A 20,865-nucleotide genomic window follows, 5' to 3' on the forward strand; every position below is an offset into this window, starting at 1 on the left:
CCCGCCCCCGGCTCCCAGCTGGGCCGCGGGCGCTGCAGCGGCGAGCAGGGCTCCGAGGGCAGGAAGAGCAGGACGAGGACGGAGGCGGCCGAGAGCATGCGGAGCCGCATGGCCGGGCGCCTGCGGGAGCCCCCGCGCTCTGCGGCTCCGACCCCTGCAGGAGCCCCCCCAGCACCCCCGTGTTGTGTGTGCGGGGGAGCTGGGACCCCTTTCCACCCGTGATGTGGATATCCCCACCCCTGGGGATAGGACCCCCCTCCCATCCCTGCAATGAGACCCCTGTGGCTAGGGYTCCCCCAACACGATGGGATCCCCCAGTCTCCTGGAGAGGCTCCTCATGGGGACCCTGATAATGGAGTTTGGGGCTTCCCGGTGTCCCTGCTCGCCCTGTCTCCTCGCTGGGTCCCCGTGTCCCCYTCATCCTGTTCCCTGCAGGTCCCATTCCCCCCCTTCCCCTGTCCAGTGCGGATCCCGGTGTCTCCCTCCCCATGTCCATCCCCTCACTGAGTCCCGGTGTCCCCCTCCTCGTGTTTGGGTCCCGGCTCCCCTCCCCATCCCGTGCAGGTCCTGTCCCGTGCCACCTGTCCCGTGCAGATCCTGGTCCCCTTGTCCCATCCCTGCTGGTTCCTGTCCCCCTCCCTCCCTCCCGTGCAGCTCCCGGTGTCCCTCCCTGTCCCGTGCGGGTCCCTGTCCCCTCTATCCCACTGTCCCCATGCAGCTCGCTGTCCCCTTGTCCCGTGCAGGTCCCTGTCCCCTCCCTCCCGTGCGGGTCCCGGTGTCCCTCCTTGTCCCGTGTGGGTCCCTGTCCCCTCGTCCCGCCCCGTGCGGGTCCCTGTCCCTCCATCCCGTGCGGGTCCCCGGTCCCGGTCCCGGTCCCGGTCCCGTCCCGCTCTCACCGCTGCCGCGCGCTCCGCCGCGGCCGGACGCCCCGCTCGGGGCCGCGCTCCCGCCGCCGCCTTATATGGGGGCGGCCGCGCACGTGACCGCGCCGGAGCCGGCGGCCACGTGACGCGCGGGGCGGGCGGCCGCTGTCCGCGGTGCTGACGGGCCGCGCGCGGGCACGGGGGGCGCGGGCACGTGCGCGTGTGTGTGTGCGCGTGCACGGGGGTGCAGGGAAAGGTGCGGGAACGTGGGTGCTTGCAGAGGGTGTGCAGAGAGGAGCAGGGGAGCGGGCGGGTGTGCGTGCACTGTGTGTGTGTGTGCTGGTGCGCTTGTGTGCACGGGGTGTCTGTGCATGCAGGTGTGTGTGTGTGTGCAGGAGGTGTGTGCGTGCAGGTATGTGAGTGCATGCAGGGTGTGTATGTGCGTGTAGGATGTGTGTGCATGCAGGTGCAGGTGTGTGCGTGTAGGATGTGTGTGCATGCAGGTGCAGGTGTGTGCGTGCAGGTATGTGTGTGCATGTAGGGTGTATGTGCATGCAGATGTGCAGGTGTGTGCAGGTGTGCCTGTGCATGCAGGGGGTGTGCGCATGCAGGTGTGCAGGTGTGTACAGGTGTGCAGCCACGTGTGTGCATGGTGGTGCAGGAGCAGATGCAGACACCGGGGACAAGTCGCCTGAGTGAGGGCTCTGAAGTGGCACTGAGCAATGGTGCACGTGTGTGTGTGTGTGTGTGCACATGCATGTGCACATGTGTGTGCATGCACATGTGTGTGCGTGTACATGTGTGCTTGGAGCAGCGCAGGCCTCACCCCCCTTGCAAAGCACCAGCTTGTTTGGGGCTGGGGCGCAGCACGGACAGGGRCAGGCGCCGGCCCCGGCTCCGCGGCGGCACTCAGGGACGCTCCGCGCCCGGACGTGGCTGCCGGGCCCGGGCGCCTCCTCCAGGCAGCAGGACGGAGCCCTGGATCAGCGCTCGGGGCCACAGGGACCTGCTCGAGGCCGCTGCGCTCGGCGCCGGCGCCTCTCCCGCATCCCGGGGCGGCAGCCGGAGCCCTCGTGCRCCCGCATGTCCAGCAACCCGCCCTCCGCCCTGACAAAGCTTGGAAAAAAGCAGGATTTAGGAGATTTATTGTTCTGGCAGGTTCCTTGGCACAGCCGCAGCCCTCCCGCTTCCTCCAGCACCCGTTAGGCCCGTTAGGGACGGGCACGGGTGCGACGCGTGGCCCCCTGCTTGCCTTAGGAAGCTCAACTTGGCTTTGTTTTTCAATTTGTTTTCTTTTCCCCAGTCCCTCAAGGAGCGACAACTCATCAATGAAGACCCCGGYGCCACCAGGGGATTAATTAGCGCCGCTTTGGTGGCTCCCGAGCGCCAGCGCGGCTCCCGGCACGCGGCTCCCAACGGGCTGCGGAGCGGAGCCCAGCGGCTCCGTCACCCCCGCAGCGGGGCCCAGGCGTCCGGGCGGATGCAGACTCTGGAGAAGGCGCCTCGTGGGCTGACGAACCTGAGATTGAGCCTCGTGTTTCACCATTCTCAGGTTAGACAGTCCTCGAGGTGCCCCTCGCCGGGTGGCCCCGAGGGCTCCGCGCTCGGGCGCCGAGGCGCGAGGGAAGGGAGAGCGCGGAGGGAGCAGCGCGGAGCGGCCTCGGTGCCGCGCGGTCCAAACGGCCAAACCTYGTCCCGAGGGAGCCCCCAGGAGCCTCCCGAGCGCTGCCGAGGCCGCGACGGMCGAGTCCCGGGAAGGGGAATCGCCCTCTTCCCCCCCGCCTCATGACAGAGCCTTTTCCTGCCGTAAGAGAGAAAAACGCGTGTTAGAATGGAAAGAAAATACGAAAGCGAAGGGAAGGGTTTTTTTTCCTTCTAAATTTTGCCCAGATGATCGTGTCCGTATGAACCCAGACCGGACTGAGGAGGGGGTTGAGAAAGGCCCAGAGGGGTCAGTGAGGGTTTTCCGTCCCTTCCTGGGTTTCCTGCTCCCTTGGAAGCCGTGGGGCTCCCAGCGCTGCCTTGYGCATCGCGGCCGGGCGCGGGGCCGGCACCCGCGGGCCTCGCGCCAAAGCCTCCATTGCAGAGCCGCGACTCGCTGCTTTCTTTAAGTTGCGAGGGGACTTTGCAACCTCACAGGTTGCAAATTGAAAGGACCGTTTTACAAAGASAAAAACCAAGCACAACCCGATGTACCGAGCAGCGCCATGCAGCAAGGAGCGCACAGCTCCATGCACCGAGCAGCGCACAACTCATGCAGTCAGAATCGCACGACCCCATGCACCAAGCAGCACACAACCCATGCACGCAGCAGCATGCAATCCCAGGTACCCATCAGTGCCATCCATGCACCGAGCAGCGCCCAGCCCGTGCATTACGCGGCGCAGCCCCGTGCACCGAGCAGCGCGTTGCGCGGCCTGCACGGGGCCCGCGGCAGCGCCCTCCCTACCTGCTCCGGCGGCGCCCGCTCCCCCCGCCGCCCCCGCGCCCGCTTTTATGGCCGCGCGGCCGCCCCGGCGCCGTCCCCGCGCGCCGCCGCCTTGCGCCCGGCTTCCTGTTTGCGCAGCGAGCGGCTGCGGTGAAATTTCCATTACACGCTGGACAGACGGGGCGGCAAGAAGGAGAGGAAGGAGGAAAAAAAAAAAAGCAAGAAAAAGGGTTTTTTAGCAGTTCTCTTGACTTCTTGCAGATTGAGGAGCAGGCGGGATCCCTGCAGCGTCCTCCCGTGCCGCTTGCCTCCCTGCAGGGCTGTCATGGGGCTGCCTCCCCATCGCTTGTGTGAGGCCCTGCTCTTAACCCACACCCAAAGACCGTCGCTTTCCTCCCCAAAACGGTTCCCAAAGTGATGTCTCTCTGCGTGGCGCCTGGTCTTGAGGCCGGTTTTGATGCATCTCCCTCCCCTCCRCACCCAATGGCAGCTGCACCTTTGGGTCCCCCTGCCCAGCTCCCCCMGTCTATTTATTAAAACTGCAGCAGAAATAATTGGGACCCCAGGTTGCTTCCTCCATGCTGGAGTTGCCTTTCTCTGGAAAGCTGCATTTTCCAGAGTCTGCCATCAGCTCCGGCGCCGCTGGAAACCCTCCCGTGCAGCAATTCAGCGCTCCTGGCAGCTCCCCATCCACCTGCCTATTGCACCAGAGYGCGCGGCTATTTTTACTCTGCAAATTACCATTAAAACGAAAGAATCATTTCCTAAGAAATTTATATTTATTTAAATATATTTATATTTATTACGGAGCAGGGAGGGTGGATGAAGCAGCGCCGCTTGGCCAGGCCCTGCAGGAGCCGGGCGGCGCGCGGAGCCTCCTTGCAGGGCGGCGCAGCCTCGCGGCTCCCGCGCAGGAGGAAGCGGCGGGAAGGCGGCGGCGCTCGCAGCCCGGCGGGGCCGGGACCCCGCGTTGTGCCCCCGAGCCCCCTTGGGGCAGCGGGACCAGGGCCGGCGCTGAGCACGGCGCCGGCGCGGCCCCTCTGCTAAAAAAACCTTCCTCGTTGCAGCACGCGGATTCCATTCCTGATGTTGTTCTGTGCAGCTTTGCAGGGTTGAGGCGGGTGGGTGGAAGGTGTTTTTAAACATCTTTGATTTTTACACGCGTCTCCGGGGCGGGTGGCTCGGCCGGGGCTGTGTTAGCACCGCTCGTTTAAGGTACAATGGGAGTGCAGCCGTTCCCGGCGGCTGCGGTTGGAGCCAGGCAGCTTGGAGTGGTTTCCCTCCTCGGGAATAACCGGGATCGGAGCCTGTTTTTAGCAGCGGTGCCCGGCTCTGAGGAAGGAGCCGGGTGCCACCTGTAAGCCCTGGCTGCACCGACTCCCTCGGGTCTCTGTGGGTTGGGCCCAGCCCGGTGCCACCGCAACCCGCCCCGGCCGCGCGTGTCCCCGAGCGGCCTCTTTGATGGCCCAGGAGATAATGGTTCTTTTTTGTCATCTTTTTTTTAGCCACTCGGGGCTATTCTGAGCAGCGCGGGGCAGGAAGCCGCCATGACACTGGTGCCAGGGGGACGCGGGGGCAGAGCCGCCGCCCTGAGGCCCTCACGGTGCCGCCGGAGCGGGAGCTGCCGCCGGGACGGAGCGGGATGGAGGAGCCGCCACCGCCTCGTCAGCGCCGCCCCAAGGGGGGCTGCCRCCCACGCAGACTTTCCGCTCGCAGGTGCTGGTGATGGGGCAGGGCGGCGCTCGGGAACGGGGGGGCACAAAGGGGGACATGGGGGACATGGCGGACGGGGACGTCGCCGCCTCGGCCCTGCCGCTGCCACAGCTGCCATTGTGCCATGGCCCCATCTAAGATGGCGCCGCCGCCATCTCCAAGATGGCGCCAGGTATGGCGGGAAGGAGGCGGACGCGCAGCCCGGGAGGACACGGGGTTCGCTGAGGGAAAAGCCGCTGCCAAGGGCGGCATGGACCTGCTGCGGGGGGTAGGTAAGGCACGAAGGGATCTGTGATGGGGCCGGGCGACAGCAGCCATGGCCGTGGGGCATGGCGGGCGGCGCAGAGCAGCGCCCTCACGTCCCTGCTCTTAAGCGTCTTGGATTTCCAGTCTTTGGTTTTCACAAGYGTCCCCGGGGCGGGTGGGCTTGGCCGGGGCCGCCCCTCGAGCTCCTCCCGCCCACGGCCGCTGCTTTCGGCCCTCGGGGGCTCCCAGAGCAGCGGCACCTCCACCTTCCCCCATGGCGCCATCCCCGGCACCTCGGGCCCCGCCGCGCAGGGCTGCCCCCAGCCAGCCGCCTCCTTCCTTCAAGAAACCCACAGAAAACCTTTATTACGGCTTTTCTTTATAAAATATCTCCAATAAGTTATATAGGCAAATATTTAAATTAAAATAAATTAACTCCACTCTACCCTGGGACACGTGAAGTGTCCGCAAGGTCAAACTAGGATTTGTGTTTCTTTGAAAAAATATGACCTAGATCTGCAATGTGCGATTTGAAAAAAATATCTATGCTGGGTGAGGAGGGAGGAATCTCGGCAATGGCGGGGAAGGGTTAAGGTGCCGTGTGGAGCTGCCTCTCTCCCGCAGTCTCCACCTTGTCCAGCTAAGTGCTGAGCGCGTCTTCCTCGTCACTCCAGTCCGGAGGAGCGTCCGTCCCGAAGTAGCGGTCGCCGAAGTTCCCTGCGGGGACAGGGGCAGCGCTGCAGGGACCGTGCGGCTCTGCAGCGGGGCGGCCCCTCCTGCCAGCACCACTAAAACAGGCTTTTCTCACAGCGCAAACGGGGCTAGAATTGTGGAGCAGCGAAAGTGGGGCAGCCAGGAGGCTGCTTTAGCACCCGGGGGCAGGGGCGTTCCTGGCGCAGCAGAGGTGAGGAGCAGAGAACAGGGTGAGTTTGTTTTGCACGAGCTCCTTTTGGATCCTCTGCTCCAAACACCTCTGGGGAGCGGGGCAGAAACAAAGTCCCCTGCAGCAGTTCACTGCTACCCCGTTACTCACCAATGCCGGGGATTATCCGGAAAAGGTCGTTCACTTTCTTGTCCACAGCCGTGGTGATGATCTTCACCCGGGGAAAGGCGTAGGCCACCGAGTGGACGCCCATCTCCGCCATGAGCAGGGACAGGAGGAAGATCTTGTCCTCGGGGACGTCATGGTCCTGCGGAGAGGCACAGGGACGGGGCCCAGGGTGGCGGACGCAGCTCGGGGAGCCGCGCGGGAGAGGCAGCGGGGTGAGGGTGTCGGAGCTGCGCGACGGCCCGGGCCGGCTGGGGGGAAGGCAGCGCGTTTGGGCCCGGGCAAAGCTCCGACACGCGCCCCGTATGGAGCCCGTCGCCTCCTCCGTACCAGCAGCACCCGCACGGCCATCATGGCCGCGGCGCCCGTGGACACCGTGCAGTCCATGAGGATGACGTGGTCTTCGCTGATGTCCTTYGGCAGCCGCAGGTAGTGGAGCTGCAAAGGGGCAGGGACGGATGAGCCGGGGGCCGCGGGCAGCAGGGCCGCTCCCATGACACGGGGAAGCGCAGGGCCCTTTCCCGAGGGGCCACATCCCGCATCCCGGGCTCCTTCGGGAATTTCTGCATCTCCAGGACCCAGCTCTGCACTGGACCAACCCTGCGGCCAGCCCGACCCCGTGCACAGTCCAGCCGGGAGGCCGCCGGGGGCTCCTTCCCTACCGCGATCAATCCCGCGGCCCTCCCAAGCCCTCCGTCACCTCGGGCTCGCCCGTGTTGCAGTTGGTCTGGATGAGAATGGTGCCGATGCGGACGTCTTTGCAGACAGCGCGCAGCGCCGGCTCCATGGTCTCGCCCGCGCGCAGGATGGACACGCCGGTGATCTGCGGGCACGGACAGCGCGGTGAGGGCGCCGGCGCCAACCCGGGCACGCGTGAGCCCCTGGAGGGGGGGCTCCTGGAGGCTTTCAGCCCCACATAACGGGTTTGCCCAGTGCCTTTTGCTTCCACTTACTTGCTTCCCGCTGTACGTCCTCCCTTCGTAGTCCTGGCCCTGAGGAGTCTGGACTGTGCAACTCTAGAAAAACAACGCAGGAAAACAAAGCTCGGCCGGAGCCCTGGCTCCAGATGTCCACAGGTCAGGCCCCTTGGAAAGGGGGGGGGAATCCTGGCTGCAATTCCACGCGGAAGGAAAAAGGGACATGGAAAACGGGACATACAGGGAAGGCTGCAGGAAAAGAGCCAGGGCTGCCTCATCCCGCTGGCAGCTGCAGGTCAGTGGGGACGAGACAGAGCACCCGCGCGCCCGTCCTGCCGCGCAGCCCGGCCTACCTGGAACGGGAGGAATGAGAGCGCGTGCTCGATGAGCAGCCGCATGAGCCGCTTGGAGTAGAAGATGAACTCGTCCCTGCTGGTCTCCTTGTTTCTGCGGGGAGGGAGAGGCGACGTGAGCTCCGGCCAGAACGTGTCCCGGGAGATGGGGACGTGGGCAGAAGCCGCTGCGAGGGGGCAGCCCCGACCCTTGCTCGGGGTCAGCTACGTGTGCCCGGGATTCACATGGTGCCCAGGGGATGGAATTGGCAGGGCAGCTTGGAGCTGCCCGGAGCACCCACAGGCCCCCAGGAGCAGCCCACCCAGGCCCAGGGAACCGTGTCCTGCTGAAGGGCCCCCGGGCGCAGAGCCCAGAGCCACCAGCACCGGGTCCCCAAGCGCGGGCTTGGCCCAGCACCGGCTCTCCCGCGGGGTGAGGGGGCCTGTCCCGCGTCCCGCGGCGCCGCGCGGCCCGGCGGCGTTACCTGATGATGGTGTGCATGCCCCTCACCTGAGGGGTGCTCTTCAGCACGCTCAGCGTCTGCGGCAGCGGGTGGCACTGGTGGGCAGAGGCCAGCGCGGCCCTGCAAGGAGGCGGACGGTGGGTGAGCGGCGGCGCGGGTGCCCGCAGCACCCGCCGGCCCAGCCCTCCTCCCAGCGCCCGCGCGGCCCTCCACATTCCGCAGCCTGGGAAGGAGATTCCCAGGGAAATCCAGCCCCAGAATATCCCTCTGCTTGGGAATCTATCTGGCTACGGGCTGGTGATGGATCCTGCTCGCCCTGGGTGAGCAGCAGCCACTGCAGCTCTCTCTGCCTTGGGAGACGGTGGCACCAGGACGTGCTCCCTGAGCTGGGGCGGCTGAGCCAGCTCCGGTGCCATCGGAGGGGACAGGGCCTYGGGGACGGCTCTGCAGAGCCCCGGGATCAGCTCAGAGCGGGTCTGGCTCCTTCGGAGCGAGCCAAGCAAGCACGGATTCGGGAAGGGCTTCGAGCCGSGGCTGCTGGACGGGCGGCTCTGTGACTCATCCCCACATCCGAGCAGGGCTGCGAGCTATTCTGGGATCAAGGGGACACCATTCACCGGGACGCTCACAATGGCTCCCCATTAGTCACCTCCCTATTTGAGCGCCGTAACGAGCTGAAGGTCACATCTATGCGGCCCTCGTAGGGGCGGGCAGGAGGGCCGAGCGCCTTTGTCTGGGAGGAGGGCTGGGCCCAACGCGCCACACGTCACAGCACGCCCGTGCGAGCAGCGGCTGCCACGCAGGGATGCTGCAGAGCAGGAGCAAGCCACAGACGAAAGCACCCGGTGAGTAAGTATGAGATGAAGCAGCCCCTGCGCCGACGGCACACACGGACACAGGCAGGAAGGGAGAGCAGGGGGAGTGCGCCGGGCGGCCCGGCCTCTCCCGCGCAGCCAGCTCCTGCTCCCGGGCGGCAGCGCCCAAGGGGAGCMSCGCGGGGCCCTCGGGGCTCCCCGTGCCCCGGCTGCGTCGCAGCCCGGAGTGTCGCTGGCGCCGGTGCTGGGCAGTTCCCCGGCAGGGCCCTGGCTCTGGCACACGCAGCCCTCGGGCCCGCGGCCCTGCGGCGACAGCAGCAGCGTTAGTGGCCAGCGCTGGCGTTAGCTGTGACAGGGCGCCCCAGGTCCACTGGCACCAAGCAGCTCTACGGGGCCCCGCACACGTCCCAGTCACCTCTGCGGTGACACCTCCACCGTGCACCCAATGCAGGGGGTGACGGCGCCTCCCCGTCCCTGCCATGTGGGTGCAGGGAGGCCCCGTGCCCCTGGCAGCAGCAGCGGCTCCTGCTCTGCGCTGCCAGGCGGTGCCAATGGGCTCCCGTTCCTGCCCCGGGCACCAGCACGGCCTCGAGCCCCCGGCACCGAGAGCTGCCACCCCAGGCCCTGCCCCGGCGTCCCCAGAGCGCGGCCGGGGCCGCGGCGTCCCCGGGGCCGTGGCCACGAGGGCGCCGCGCGGCCGGCGAGCGGTTAGTGCCGCGGTTAGCGCCACACGCACAGCACGGCCGGCGGCCGCTGTCTCCTCACATATCCCAGCGCAGCTTCCTCTGTTCGCCAGGTGGGAGGGATGTTCAGGGGAGACAGGACAGGAGACRCGAGAGTTTTAGGGCAGAGGGACGAACACAACAGGAAACACAGGAGAAAGCACCGTCATTAGTCCAAGGGGGAAGAAAGCCCTAGCTGACGTTGGTGACGGTGGCTGATGCAGGTGACATCCGCACGGCGCCTGCTCCGTGGTGGCACYGGGACAGTCCCCGGTGTCAGCGCGGGGACGTGGCCACATCCCCACGGGGGTTGGGACACGGTCACATCCCCACGGGGGCCACGGTTCTCCATGCCAGCCAGCCGGGTAGTGATCCCACACCCAGCTGGAGGCTCCGCTCCCCTTCCTACCTCGGGGAGCCCCGCGGCTCCCGGGCTGGGAACTGCAGGAGATTCCCAGTTCTGTCCCTGCACATTCCCTCTGGTCCCCATCCCTCCCGGGGAGGGCCGGGAGGGACCACAGGCTCCGCTGTCACAGCGGKTTATCGCTCCTCATCCCTCCCCTGCGCAGCCGCCCAGGCACGGAAAACTCGGACAACCGGGAGTGCGTCAGGAAATCATCTCACTTAGGAAACTTATTTTTTCCCCTCAGAACAAGAGCTTTAAAGGAGGAAAAGAAAAAAGAAAAAGAAAGTAAAAAAGAAGAAAGAGAAAGAAAGAGAGAGAGAGAAAGCGAGAAGGGGGGGCCGTCTCCCYGGGAGGCTTCAGGAACCTCCTCGCTCTTTGCTGAACATGCTGTGGAACCGGGAGCAGACAAGACACGCAGCTGCAGGAGGACATTGCAGACACGCACAGGGCTGCCTTCCACGCCGGCATCTCAAACCAGGGCTACCACACTGCGCCACGGGTCGGTGTTTAACGACACAGCCGGCAAGGGGCAAGCGGAGCTGACGGGGACCTGGGCGGGAGCGGCACGGACTGGCAAGGGAGAAGCGGCTGCAAAGAGCAGCTCCCAAACCGGTTTGGTGCTGAAGAAAAGGGCAGAAGGGCAGAAAAGAGGCCGGGCTGCGAGCGTGACATGGGCGAGAAGCCCCGGCCGCGCTCGGGGGTCTCCCTGCCCTCCGGACACACGGGACGGTGACTCTCCTCCTCGGCAGCCAAGGGACRCGCAGGGAAAGCCGGGGCCACGTGCGCTGCCCTCGGCACTGCTTCCAACACCCGCGGATGTGGGCGGCGGACAGGCAGGGACCCGGAGCAGGGGCCTGGTGCCAGATCTGGCACTCAGGGTTTGTTCACCCGGCTCCGTCCCCACAGCCCCCAGACAGCAGTGACATCAGAGCGGCTGTGACATTTAGACAGAGCCATTCAAGACAGGAGCACGGGGAATTGTTTGGGTTGAAAAGCCCCTATTTGCCAAGCGTGTCTCACTTGACGTACGTCTGCATCCACCTCACTGCCCTTCGTCACCTGGAGCTACAGGAGGAGCCGACTGGAACCTGCAGCAGCAGGAAAACCCCCGGCACCCCAGGAGCATAAATGGGATTTTTGCAGGACTTTTTTCCCAGACTTGGACTGTCTTGACACATTATTAAGCACTTCACTTTTAAGCACTGCATGGAGAAAGTTCAAAGATGGCCTCTACAGAATGCTACAAAGAGGGGAATAAGTGGAGAGAAAAGAAACCCTACAGCTCTCTGTCTCCATCTGTTCTCATCATTTTATAAAGCCACAAACTTCTCTCCACACTAAACAGCAGCTTCAAACCTGGAGCTCCAGACACAGGGAAGCTTCTACACTGCACGGAAAAGGTCTGTATGGAAATGTCAGGCCCCTTGGTGTTAAATAAACATAAAGGAATAAAATAAAACACTGACTAGTCTGGGAAAGAGATGGCTTAAAGAAAAACAAGTAAAGCGGAGAGGCTTTTCCTGCTCATCTTTGGTATTTTAAAACCTTTTTTTTTGTATGCCAAATGTAAATTTTAGGATTACTTGAATTAAGTGTCTCCATGCAGCGATGGGAATGTAAACTGAAACCCATCTGCAGTAATGCATCCCGCTTGCTTCCTGCAAAAATACCTGGAAACTCAGCAGGCTGCTTAATGGAAGTAAGGGGGCGTAAATCCCATCTGGATTCAGAGGCCGAGGAGGTTAAGGGCTGTATATTTTATAGCATCCACCTGTAGGTACTAAGAAATCAGAAATCCTGCTGGATTTTGGCTTAACTATTTTCTTGGTCCCAAAGTGACTGCGTGGGATTTGTCCTCTTCAGGCACTGCACAAAGGCAGGTACCTCCCCAGGCCGAGGCGCTCGGGCTCCTTTGGGCGCTCCGGGCTCGGGGTTTGGGGCTCCCCTTGCCCTCGAGCTGCTCGGTTTAACCTAAGCCCTTGCTGTGATTTCAAGCGCCCTTTCAGCCGGGCTCTGCTCAAGGGTAACGAGTGGCTCCAAACAACTTTTTGCCTTAGAAACAAAGGGAAAAAATAAGAGAGAACCGCGGGATGCGGAGCCCCCGACCCCACAGAGCCCCGTGCTGCCCAGCTCACAAACCTGCCCCAGCCCCGAGGCTCTGTGCCTAGGCAGGGCCGGGCGGTGTCACCCTCCCAGGCCCTACACATCCCTGAGCGCATCCCTGACGTCCGGAGCCCGGAGCGGAGGACGCGGCGGCCTCCGGCGAGCGCGACGGGCCGAGCTGCTGCTCGCGAGCGCACGGCACGGTTAGGCCAAGCGGTGCCTGGCACGGGAAACGCCTCGGGCTGCACAGACAGGACAGAGTTAGGGACTCTTACCTGACACTGAGTTCACGCTGCGGCAGCAACACAAAGACACAATGCAACCGGTATTAAGCATTGTCAACACCAGGGGCGTTTCAAGACAAAAGAAAAGGAAAAATAGGAATATTTTCCTGCATTCACACGTTGCCTTTTCCCCTTCTTCCCCTCCCCTAATAACTGAAAGCCCTCCCGAAGCCCCCCCAGGCCTGGCTGGAGCAGAGCTGCTGTGTTTGCGGGCTGCAGCGCATGGCTGGGAGCTCCCCGCTTCCAGATCCCAGCGTCGCTTCCCRTCCTGCTCCGTGCTCCAGCTGCTCGGCCCAGCCTCGGAAACGAGGCCCCTTGTAGGGCAGGGGCTCCCGCGGAACCAGCACCCCAGCCCGCTAAGCTCCATGTTAGGAAACGGGGAGCTGGGGAGGCCGGAGGGAGGGGGAACCTCCCAAGTCCTGCGCTGAGGAGTCCCTGCGGAGCAGCCGTGGGGAGCGGGATGTGGGCGCGCGCCGACCTGCTTCCAGGGAACGGCGCTCCCAGGCGCCCTGACGGCCCGCGGGAATCTGGACCTGTACTTCCCAGTGCTCCCGCCGCCAGGTGAGGCTCCCGGCGCCTTCCGGAACGRTGCTCCGAGCGGAGCAGGTGTCCCCAGGAGCAAAGCGACTCGGGGCTGCAAAGCACTGCAGGGGAGGGACTTGGCAGCCGAAACTGCGGAGCTCCAAACCCCACGAATAAGGAGCGGGAAGAGGTTGTGCTGCTCAGGGAACGGCAACGCACAACAACCACCTCTGCTCCAGGCCTCTGGTCGGGGCTGGCCCAGGACACAGCAAGGAATTAAAGACTTGTTAGAGCCAAGGATGGGCAAGGAGAGAGGAGGATACGCCTGGGTGTGGGAGTCAAACATCCTGTGGGCATTGATGCCCACGGGTTGCACCTGACAAGGAGCTGGAAAACTGGGCTCCTGCCTGGAAGGCCTGCGAGCATGGGGGCGAGAGGAGAAGCCAGGGCCAGCAGCCAGAGGGTGAAACCCCGCAGGGTTTGGTGCAAGGCTGGGCCTGGGGAGGTCACTGGGATCGTTTGAGGATGGTTAGTCTGCACTGGACAGGTTCTCCYGGGGAGGCAGGGGGGAAGGAAGCTCCTGCTGGACGCAGACTGCCGAGGAAGGTGGCACTAACCAGGCCCCAGGGATGAGGCAGTGCCACGGAGGCACCCGAGCTCGGAGCACATCCTGGGACAGCCCCGGTGCCCGCGTGCCCGGAGCCCAGAGGGAAGCCGGCCCGTTTGTGCCCTGGCACCGTGCTCGGCACGGGCAGCGTTGGTTCCCGGCCCCGCACGGGCCAGCGTCCCCCAAGACACCCCCGGCGACCGGAGAGCTCTCACCTCCTCCAGCTGGCTGTGGACGTGCTGCACAATGAGCTCAATGGCCACCCTGTTTCCGCTCCCTGGAGCGGGTCAAAAACAAGAGAGCCGAGATCTGCATCAGAGCCACAGCATAACAGCATCTGGGACAGCTTCTTTCTCACCTTCCCCTCTCTACTCAAGAACACGCAGGATTCCTGCTCCCCCAAGGAAGCCCTCCCTTTGCAAAGCATCATTCAGCAGGAATCATTCTTGCTATTCTCATTTCATAATCTATTATTGTATACCTAGATGTCACCTCTGGCTTTTAAATCCCTAAGGTGCAGGAGCTTGCAGGGCTTAAGGTTGCTTGAGGGAAAAGTGCTTTTTACAAATTCCCTTAGGAATTTGCTTTTGGTTGGCGTTGGAGAGACAGGACCGGGGACGGGGGAGCCTTTGCCTTGCTCAGGGCAGCCCCTCTCCGGGGACGTGGCCGGCAGGGCCGACCCGCAGGGACGGGGCTGCCCGGTGCCGCTCGGGAYGGAACCACGGGGCGCGCGGGGCCGGTACCTCGGGGCACGACGATGTCGGCCAGCCGCATGGTGGGCTGGATGTACTGGTCRAAGGCGGGTTTCACAAACTTGTTGTACTGCTTGATGACGCCCTCGATGTCGCGCCCGCGCTCGCTGATGTCCCTGCGCAGGCGCCGCACCAAGCGGATGTCCGAGTCCGTGTCCACGAATATCTTCAGGTCAAGGAGCTGTAACGAGAGGTGAGGGAATAAATAATGCACAATTTGGACTAATTTTCAGCCCTAGTCCTAGCCAGGAGACTGAGCAGGGACTCTCAGCAGGGCACGCGCTTAACAGAGCTCGGCTCATCTCAGGCTCTGAGCCTGGSTACCCAAAGGCAGCACAGACATTGCACCAAGTCCCCTGTTGTCACCTGCCGTTTACTCTCAGGCCCTCAAAACCTGCCCTGCTCCAAAACCTGCCCGTTCAGCAACAGCACAACCCTCTGGCTGCACTCTAGTTTAGAATAAGGGAAAAAAAGTGGAGCCAGTGACCGTGACAGAGACCAAGGGGTTTAATGCAGGAAATGCTTCCTCATGCTGGAAGGGAGCCAAGCACAGCAGCCTCTGGGCTGAGCTTCAGGACACTGCCCGTAGGGGCAAAGGACCAGGATGGGGGATGTCTGCAGGAAACGCTCCTCGCGGATTTACCCGGCTGTCCGCTGGAGGTCATCGTTGCTCCAGGAAAGCACAAAGTACACGCTCACTTGGCAGGGAGGGACWCTTTCCAGAGTGAACTTGGCTCTGTGTGTGCATCGCTCACTGCCTGCTGTTTTGCAAGGGCCAAGATTTATTCCTCGCACACAGGGAGGAGCTGCAGCCCTGGGGGCAGCCGGCAGCACACGGGGAATGTTGCTGGATCTCGGGGGACAGCAGCTTCCCCAGCTCCCTGCTGCAGGCCGGGGTGAAGTGCAGGTTTGCAGGGTGGCACCGAAGCACTGCAGGAGAACAGGGTGCTGTGCAGCAGGACACGGCGCACGGGGCTCCTGCGGGAGCGGGACTCTCTTCGCCTGTGATATACTGGGATTTCAGCTGTGGAACCAGCCTGCTGCAGCACTAACACTTGTCAGGCTTCCCACAAAGCGAGTCCTAAACCCTTCCTCACCTTCAGGAGCTCCTTGTCTGCGAATGCCATGATGCCTTCAAAAATAATCACATTGGCTCCATATAAGGTTTTCTGCAGAGTCAAAATAAACGCGGTTAGGCAGGGACATGTGTGCAAAGATCCCCCCGCCCCAGGAAAAAGGATAATGCAACGGGGAGATGAGCAAGAGCAGGAAGGACACGAATTTCTGCTCCATTTCTACTCCCCAGGCTTTGAGGTCATTGACAGYCCTCCAAAAGCTGCCGGTGGGACACGGTATGTGACACAAACAGGATTCTTCCAGCTTTTCTGCAGAACCCACAGCCCCTTGGAACACCCTGGCCCCTGCAAACAAACTGAACAGACCCATGTGGAGCAACCACCCCAGCTCCTGCCTCTCCAGCGTAGCTGTCCTGGCTCCCCTCTGCAGGCACCAGCTTCCACCACGTGCTAACAAGGGCTGCTCTCGCTGCCAGCCGCCCTCTCTGTCTCTCTGTGACCACAACTGCTCACTCAAAACACACGTGTCCTGTCCCAGCCACAGAGCAGAAGAGAACTGCAAAGGGCAGGGGATGGAGGGGCCCAATAGCCCCCTGGCCCTGGTCCCTCCCGTGCTGCCCCACGGCTCCATGCCCCGTACCCATTCCTTCTTCCGGCTGTGCGTGGTGAAGTCGTAGATGGGGATCTTCACACTCTTGCCTTGCTTCAGCTTCTTCAGCGTGGCGATGATCAGGTCGAAGTCAAAGGCGTCGGGGTGGTCGAAGTTGAAGTCGTTGCTGGCTGCCTGCTCTTGCTGCTGCTTGGTCAGGACCTGGGCACAAGGGCACGGTGAGGCCTGTGGCCGTCCCCTCAGCCGAGCCTCCCGCTCGCTGCTGAGGCCCCGTTACCACCCCAAGGACCACAGAAACCACGAGGCTGCCGAGCCCTCAGCTCTCCATTGTGCAAAGAGAATGGTGGCACAAGGAGCCTGGGCAGGACAGCAAGCAGCCCTACCTTGTAGAAGGAGTCCATGGAGAGCAGGACCACCCAGGGCACATCCAGAGCCTCAATGATCATCGTGGCCACTGTCGTCTTCCCCGAGGCGCTGCCTCCTCCCAGGCCTGCAGAGAGGAGGAGAGGAATCCCCGTTAGCCACAATGAGGCTCCAAGCACAGCTGGATCCCGGCTCCCGCTCCGTGGCACACCTTGGGAAGCACTGCTACAAGGGGAAACTGATGGGCAGTACCCAGGAGAGGTTATCCTGCAAAATGCCAGCTGGAAAGTGCTCTAGTTGCCACTACCAGGCAGCAAAAGCCGTGAAGACCTTCATATACTGGTTGTGTAACCCAGGGAGAGTTGGCAGGAGAGCCAGCACTAAATCCCTGGGAGCTCGTGACAAGCCAGGCAACAAGGGCAGGAGCTGTGGGAAGAGCCGGGAAGGGCTGTGACCCTCCAACACCTGCAACAGCCCGTGAACCACCGGCAGCCCCGCAGCTTCCCCCGGCACCTCCGGCCTCGCCGCGGGGCCTCTCCCTGCTCCCGCCCGCACCGAGCAGCCCGGAGCCACCCGCAGGGACACTTCGGAGGCTCCGGCGAGACGCCCAGGAGCAGCTCCCAAAGCCGCCCGCTGCCTACCTATCACGAAGGCCTCCTTGGACTGGGTGCCGTGCTCGTTGTACCAGGGCGGGCGGCCCGCCGTGTAGATGGTCCTTTTGCTGGTGCGCAGCAGCGGCGGCTCCGACTTGCACTGGCTCGTGGTCCTCTTGCGGGGCGGCTTGGCGGAGCCCACCGCGGGGTAGAGCCGCTCCAGCGACCTGGCGCTGCTGTTGCTGCGGGCAGAAGCACACGGCTCAGGGCTTTTCTCATCCAAATACTCGGGGACTTTGACATAAATTCTATAATCCACCTCCTAAATCAGCGTTTCCCATGATTTATCTGCGCTCAGCGCGGGCTGTGGAGGCGATGGGGGTTGCGTGGCTGTTTTGGAGCGCTGCAAAGCTCATAAATTCCCTCCTCATGTTACACTGCAAGGCTCCTACGTGCAGCTTGCTTGCGCCCGCTGCCTTGGCCAGCCAAGGGCTCCGTCGCCCTCCGAAGCCACCACCGCTCCCAGCCATTTCCTACCCGGCACATTTTCCTGTTCGTTTCCAGCATTTTCAGCATTCCCTGGAGCAGCTACAAAGTGTTTTCAAGGCACCTACTCACAAGGTAAAGCACCCAGGGAAGGGCAGCTCTATAAATAGCGGGAAGTTAATACCAGTGCTCTAGGCGGCCTGCGGGAACCGCCGGCCGGGCCTGGGTGGGAGCGATGGGAGCTGGGTGGATCCTGGGAGCCGCGTGGATCCCAGGAGCTGCGTGGATCCCAGGAGCTGTGTGGATCCTGGGAGTCGCGTGGTTCCCAGGATCTGTGTGGATCCTGGGGCACCGAGGGGCAGTGTCCAGCTGCCATCTCCCATCCTCCGGCGAGCGCCAGCCCCAGGAAACCAGGATGCAAAACGGAGCCGGGGCCAGGGCGCGCGCGGCGGCGGCACTCACCTGCCCCCGGGCGCCAGGGCCCGGCAGCCCGAGATGCGCACGCAGGCGGCCGGGCCGCTCATGGGAGCGGTGCCCGCGGCGCCGCGGCCGCTCCGTCCCTCCCTCGGCGGCTCTAGGGCGGCGCGGGGGTCCCGCCGAGCGTGGCCATGGGCAGCCCGCGCCGGGGGCTCCGCTGCCCGTCCCGCCGCACCGAGCCGCTCGAAGGGCACGGCTTAGCTTAGAGATTACGCTCATTACCTGGTATTAATAGCACTGCCTTGATTAGAGGCGGGGGGGCTGGGGTGCCACCTCCTGTGGCCGCCCCTCTGGTGACAAACAGCCCCGGTGGCCGCGCGGGCCGGGCTCATCGGGCTGCCCCGGTGCCCAGGGCGCGAGCGGGGCCGCAGCGGCTGTTCCCCACAGGGGACGGGGACGGTGCCCCCGGGGGTGGCGCGGGGGTCCTGGCCACCCGGGACAGCCGGTCCCGCCGCTCCGGGTGCTCTCGGGGTAAACAAGGCGGTGGGTGAAACCCAACACCGGCGGCTAAGAATAACGTGTCCTGCCGCCGCTGCCCCGGCGCTGCCTCCCTGCCCTGCGGCTCCTCGTCCGTCGGGAGCCTCCCCGGCATGGGCAGGGTGCCCACACAAGGATAAGAGAGCAGGGTCTTGGCTGGGGAGGACAGGACAGCCAGGAGCCCCTGGGGGCCGCCTGTTGTCCCCGGGACACGGGAACAGGCCCGCAGGGCTCTCGGCAACGCTCCGGAGTGCCGGAGGCTCCCGCGGGATGGAAGAGCAGTGCGGAGGAGCGGAGCTCGGCTCACGCCAGAGGTGCCTGGGGTCACAGCACACCCTGGCAGGCGGCGTTGCGGTGACAGGGCCCTGGGGACGCCCGTGCGGTGACACGGCCCCAGGCGGTGACACAGTGCCTGGCGAGTGGCACCCTGCGCCACTGCATCCAGGGATGGACGGAGGGAGATGGCACTGGGAACGGGCATCTCGGTCCCTTCGCGGGACAAGGGTGACACCCAGGGGCCGTGAAGCCACCGGGGCCGCTCAAGCCAAACTCCACCGGGTGCTGGATCCCACCAGCCCAATCCCGCCCCTTCTGGAAGCACCAAATCAACCCCCGACAACACCCGGCGAGGAGGCCCCGTCCCACCGCAAGACGGCATCACACCGAAACACAGCTCTTCATTACTAATTGCTTGCTAATTACTAATGCTGCTAAAAAATGGGGACATTCAGGAGCAGACTCTGGCCTCTCGGCAGCTGACTGAAGGCAGAGGGAGACGGTGGCAGGGGTGGCAGTGGTAACGTGTCCCGGCTCAAAGCGCTGCCCAACAATGCCAACAAAGCGGCTCAAGATCAAAAGAGCCCTTTCCATCCTGCAATTTTAGCATCAACTCCCTTTTCTCCCTGAAAGCCCTTTCAAAAGGTTAAAAATAAAATTTCTTTTCCGTAGCGATTTCTATTCTTTCCTATTAAATGAGGAAAAAAATAAAAGGAGGGAGGGGACAAGGAATTTGAGCTTAACAAGTGCTTGCCAGGGCAGCATTGTTCCTTATCACACACTGCCCACTGCCTTTCTTCCTGTCTTTGTTAAAATGTCCAAGCAATGGCACCAATTCTCCCAAGGGCTTCTCCCACATCCTGAGCGAGCTCCCAGGTAGGGAGAGGGCCGTCCAAAAGCAGCTCTCAGGCCCCATAATAAAATAAAAGCCTCTTTAATGGGTATCACCTGAAAGCGGGAGCCACACAGCTCTGCTTCCTGGGAGCCAACAGTCGCTCCCACAAGGAGCTTCAGGATGAACAACCAGGGATGCTGCCAGCGCCGAGGGTGCAAAACGGCGCCCGACGCTGTGCTGGGAGCAGCTCCAAGGCAGCAGGAAAATGGGATGTTTGGCTCTTGGCTTCTTAATTTCTTCGCTGGTTCTTCACTCTTCGGCCAGCTGAAGCTCGTGTTTTCACTCTTGGCTTCTAGGAGATTTCTTGTTTGTTCCCTATAATCACAGGACTCCAGGAGTGGAACTTATAAATTGCAAGGAGGAGTGAAATTAAAGAGGCTGTGGTGCAAGCAGCTACTGCAGCTCGCTTCCTTCTGTAGGGAGAGCTGGAGAAACGGGACTGTTCACTCTAAAATAAAAGTGAATTAAAGCCGATGTGAGCTCCTTGTGTCACGTGGAGAGTGTCCCAGCGGGGCAGAGGTGAAGATGCTCTCCAAGGGCGCTGGATTTGGGACAAGGGGACTTCACCTGCAGCAAGGGGGATGCAGGGTAGCGCAGGGTGGGAGCAGCACAGAGAGTGCTCTAAGCTATTCCAGAAAATCACTGAGGGGACACGTTCTGATTCAGGACAGCACCATGAATCCTGAGGTTCCCCTCTTCCTCCACCTTCCTTCTGAAGGTGGAAAGTCGATCCACTGTTTTCCCTTGGGATTTAAGGAGGGTGGCTGAGCTGAACGTGGCTTTTCCTGTTCTGTGACCTGAATATTGTGATGGGATCCATGTAGCCCATGCAAAAGCACTGGAAACCTCCATCCAAGAAGGGCTCGAACGGACCCGGGGCTGGGTTGTGCTGTGTGTAGGTGCTGAGCTCGCCCTGCTCCCAGCACCGCCGCACAGAGCGGCAGGAACCGCGGGAGGCCAAAGGCCCAAGCTGACACCTTCCTACCCCCGAGCTTGTTACTGCAAATATTGCAAATATTGCAAATATTGCAAATATTGGTTTTTGCCGAGTTCGTTTTGTTCCGTGGGCATGCACACGATGTTCAGTCTGGCTTTTGTATCTTGCAGCACCTTTTACTTAAGCTGGACACAAGTGCAAAGTTCAGCCCGATCCCTGGGCATTCCCAGGCGAAGAACGGGCTGCTCAACAATCCAGTCGCTGTCTGTCCAGCTAATGGACCGGGAATGGGAACGGGACACGGGACAGCGGCCCCGGGAGCAGCCCGCGCGCATCCTGGCCTTGTCCCCGCCACAGCTATCGCCAATCAGTGCCAGGAACGGGGAGAAACCGGCCCCTGCGCAGCCCACATGCGCCCGGCTTTAAGCTCTATTAAGGACTTTGATTACCAAA

The 20,865-nt window shown here is 62.8% G+C and overlaps 1 protein-coding gene across 1 annotated transcript; it reads right to left on the minus strand.

Annotated features, from left to right (window-relative positions):
• Window positions 1–5,729: 5,729 nt before the first annotated feature.
• On the minus strand, window positions 5,730–17,874 carry UCKL1 (uridine-cytidine kinase 1 like 1). Its single transcript, XM_026041999.1, has 15 exons — window positions 17,813–17,874; window positions 16,913–17,106; window positions 16,292–16,398; window positions 15,939–16,109; window positions 15,320–15,391; window positions 14,214–14,403; window positions 13,686–13,747; window positions 12,333–12,349; window positions 8,033–8,131; window positions 7,569–7,662; window positions 7,252–7,314; window positions 6,999–7,121; window positions 6,629–6,736; window positions 6,284–6,440; window positions 5,730–5,967 (listed from the first exon to the last, which is right to left on the minus strand). Exons 1-15 carry the CDS (start codon window positions 17,872–17,874, stop codon window positions 5,891–5,893), a joined length of 1,596 nt encoding a protein of 531 aa, XP_025897784.1. The 3' UTR covers window positions 5,730–5,890.
• Between the last annotated feature and the right edge of the window lie 2,991 nt (window positions 17,875–20,865).

Source organism: Nothoprocta perdicaria, unplaced genomic scaffold (genome assembly GCF_003342845.1).
Source record: "Nothoprocta perdicaria isolate Ctin4 unplaced genomic scaffold, notPer1 scaffold_3, whole genome shotgun sequence".
Classification (NCBI taxonomy): Eukaryota; Metazoa; Chordata; class Aves; order Tinamiformes; family Tinamidae; genus Nothoprocta; species Nothoprocta perdicaria.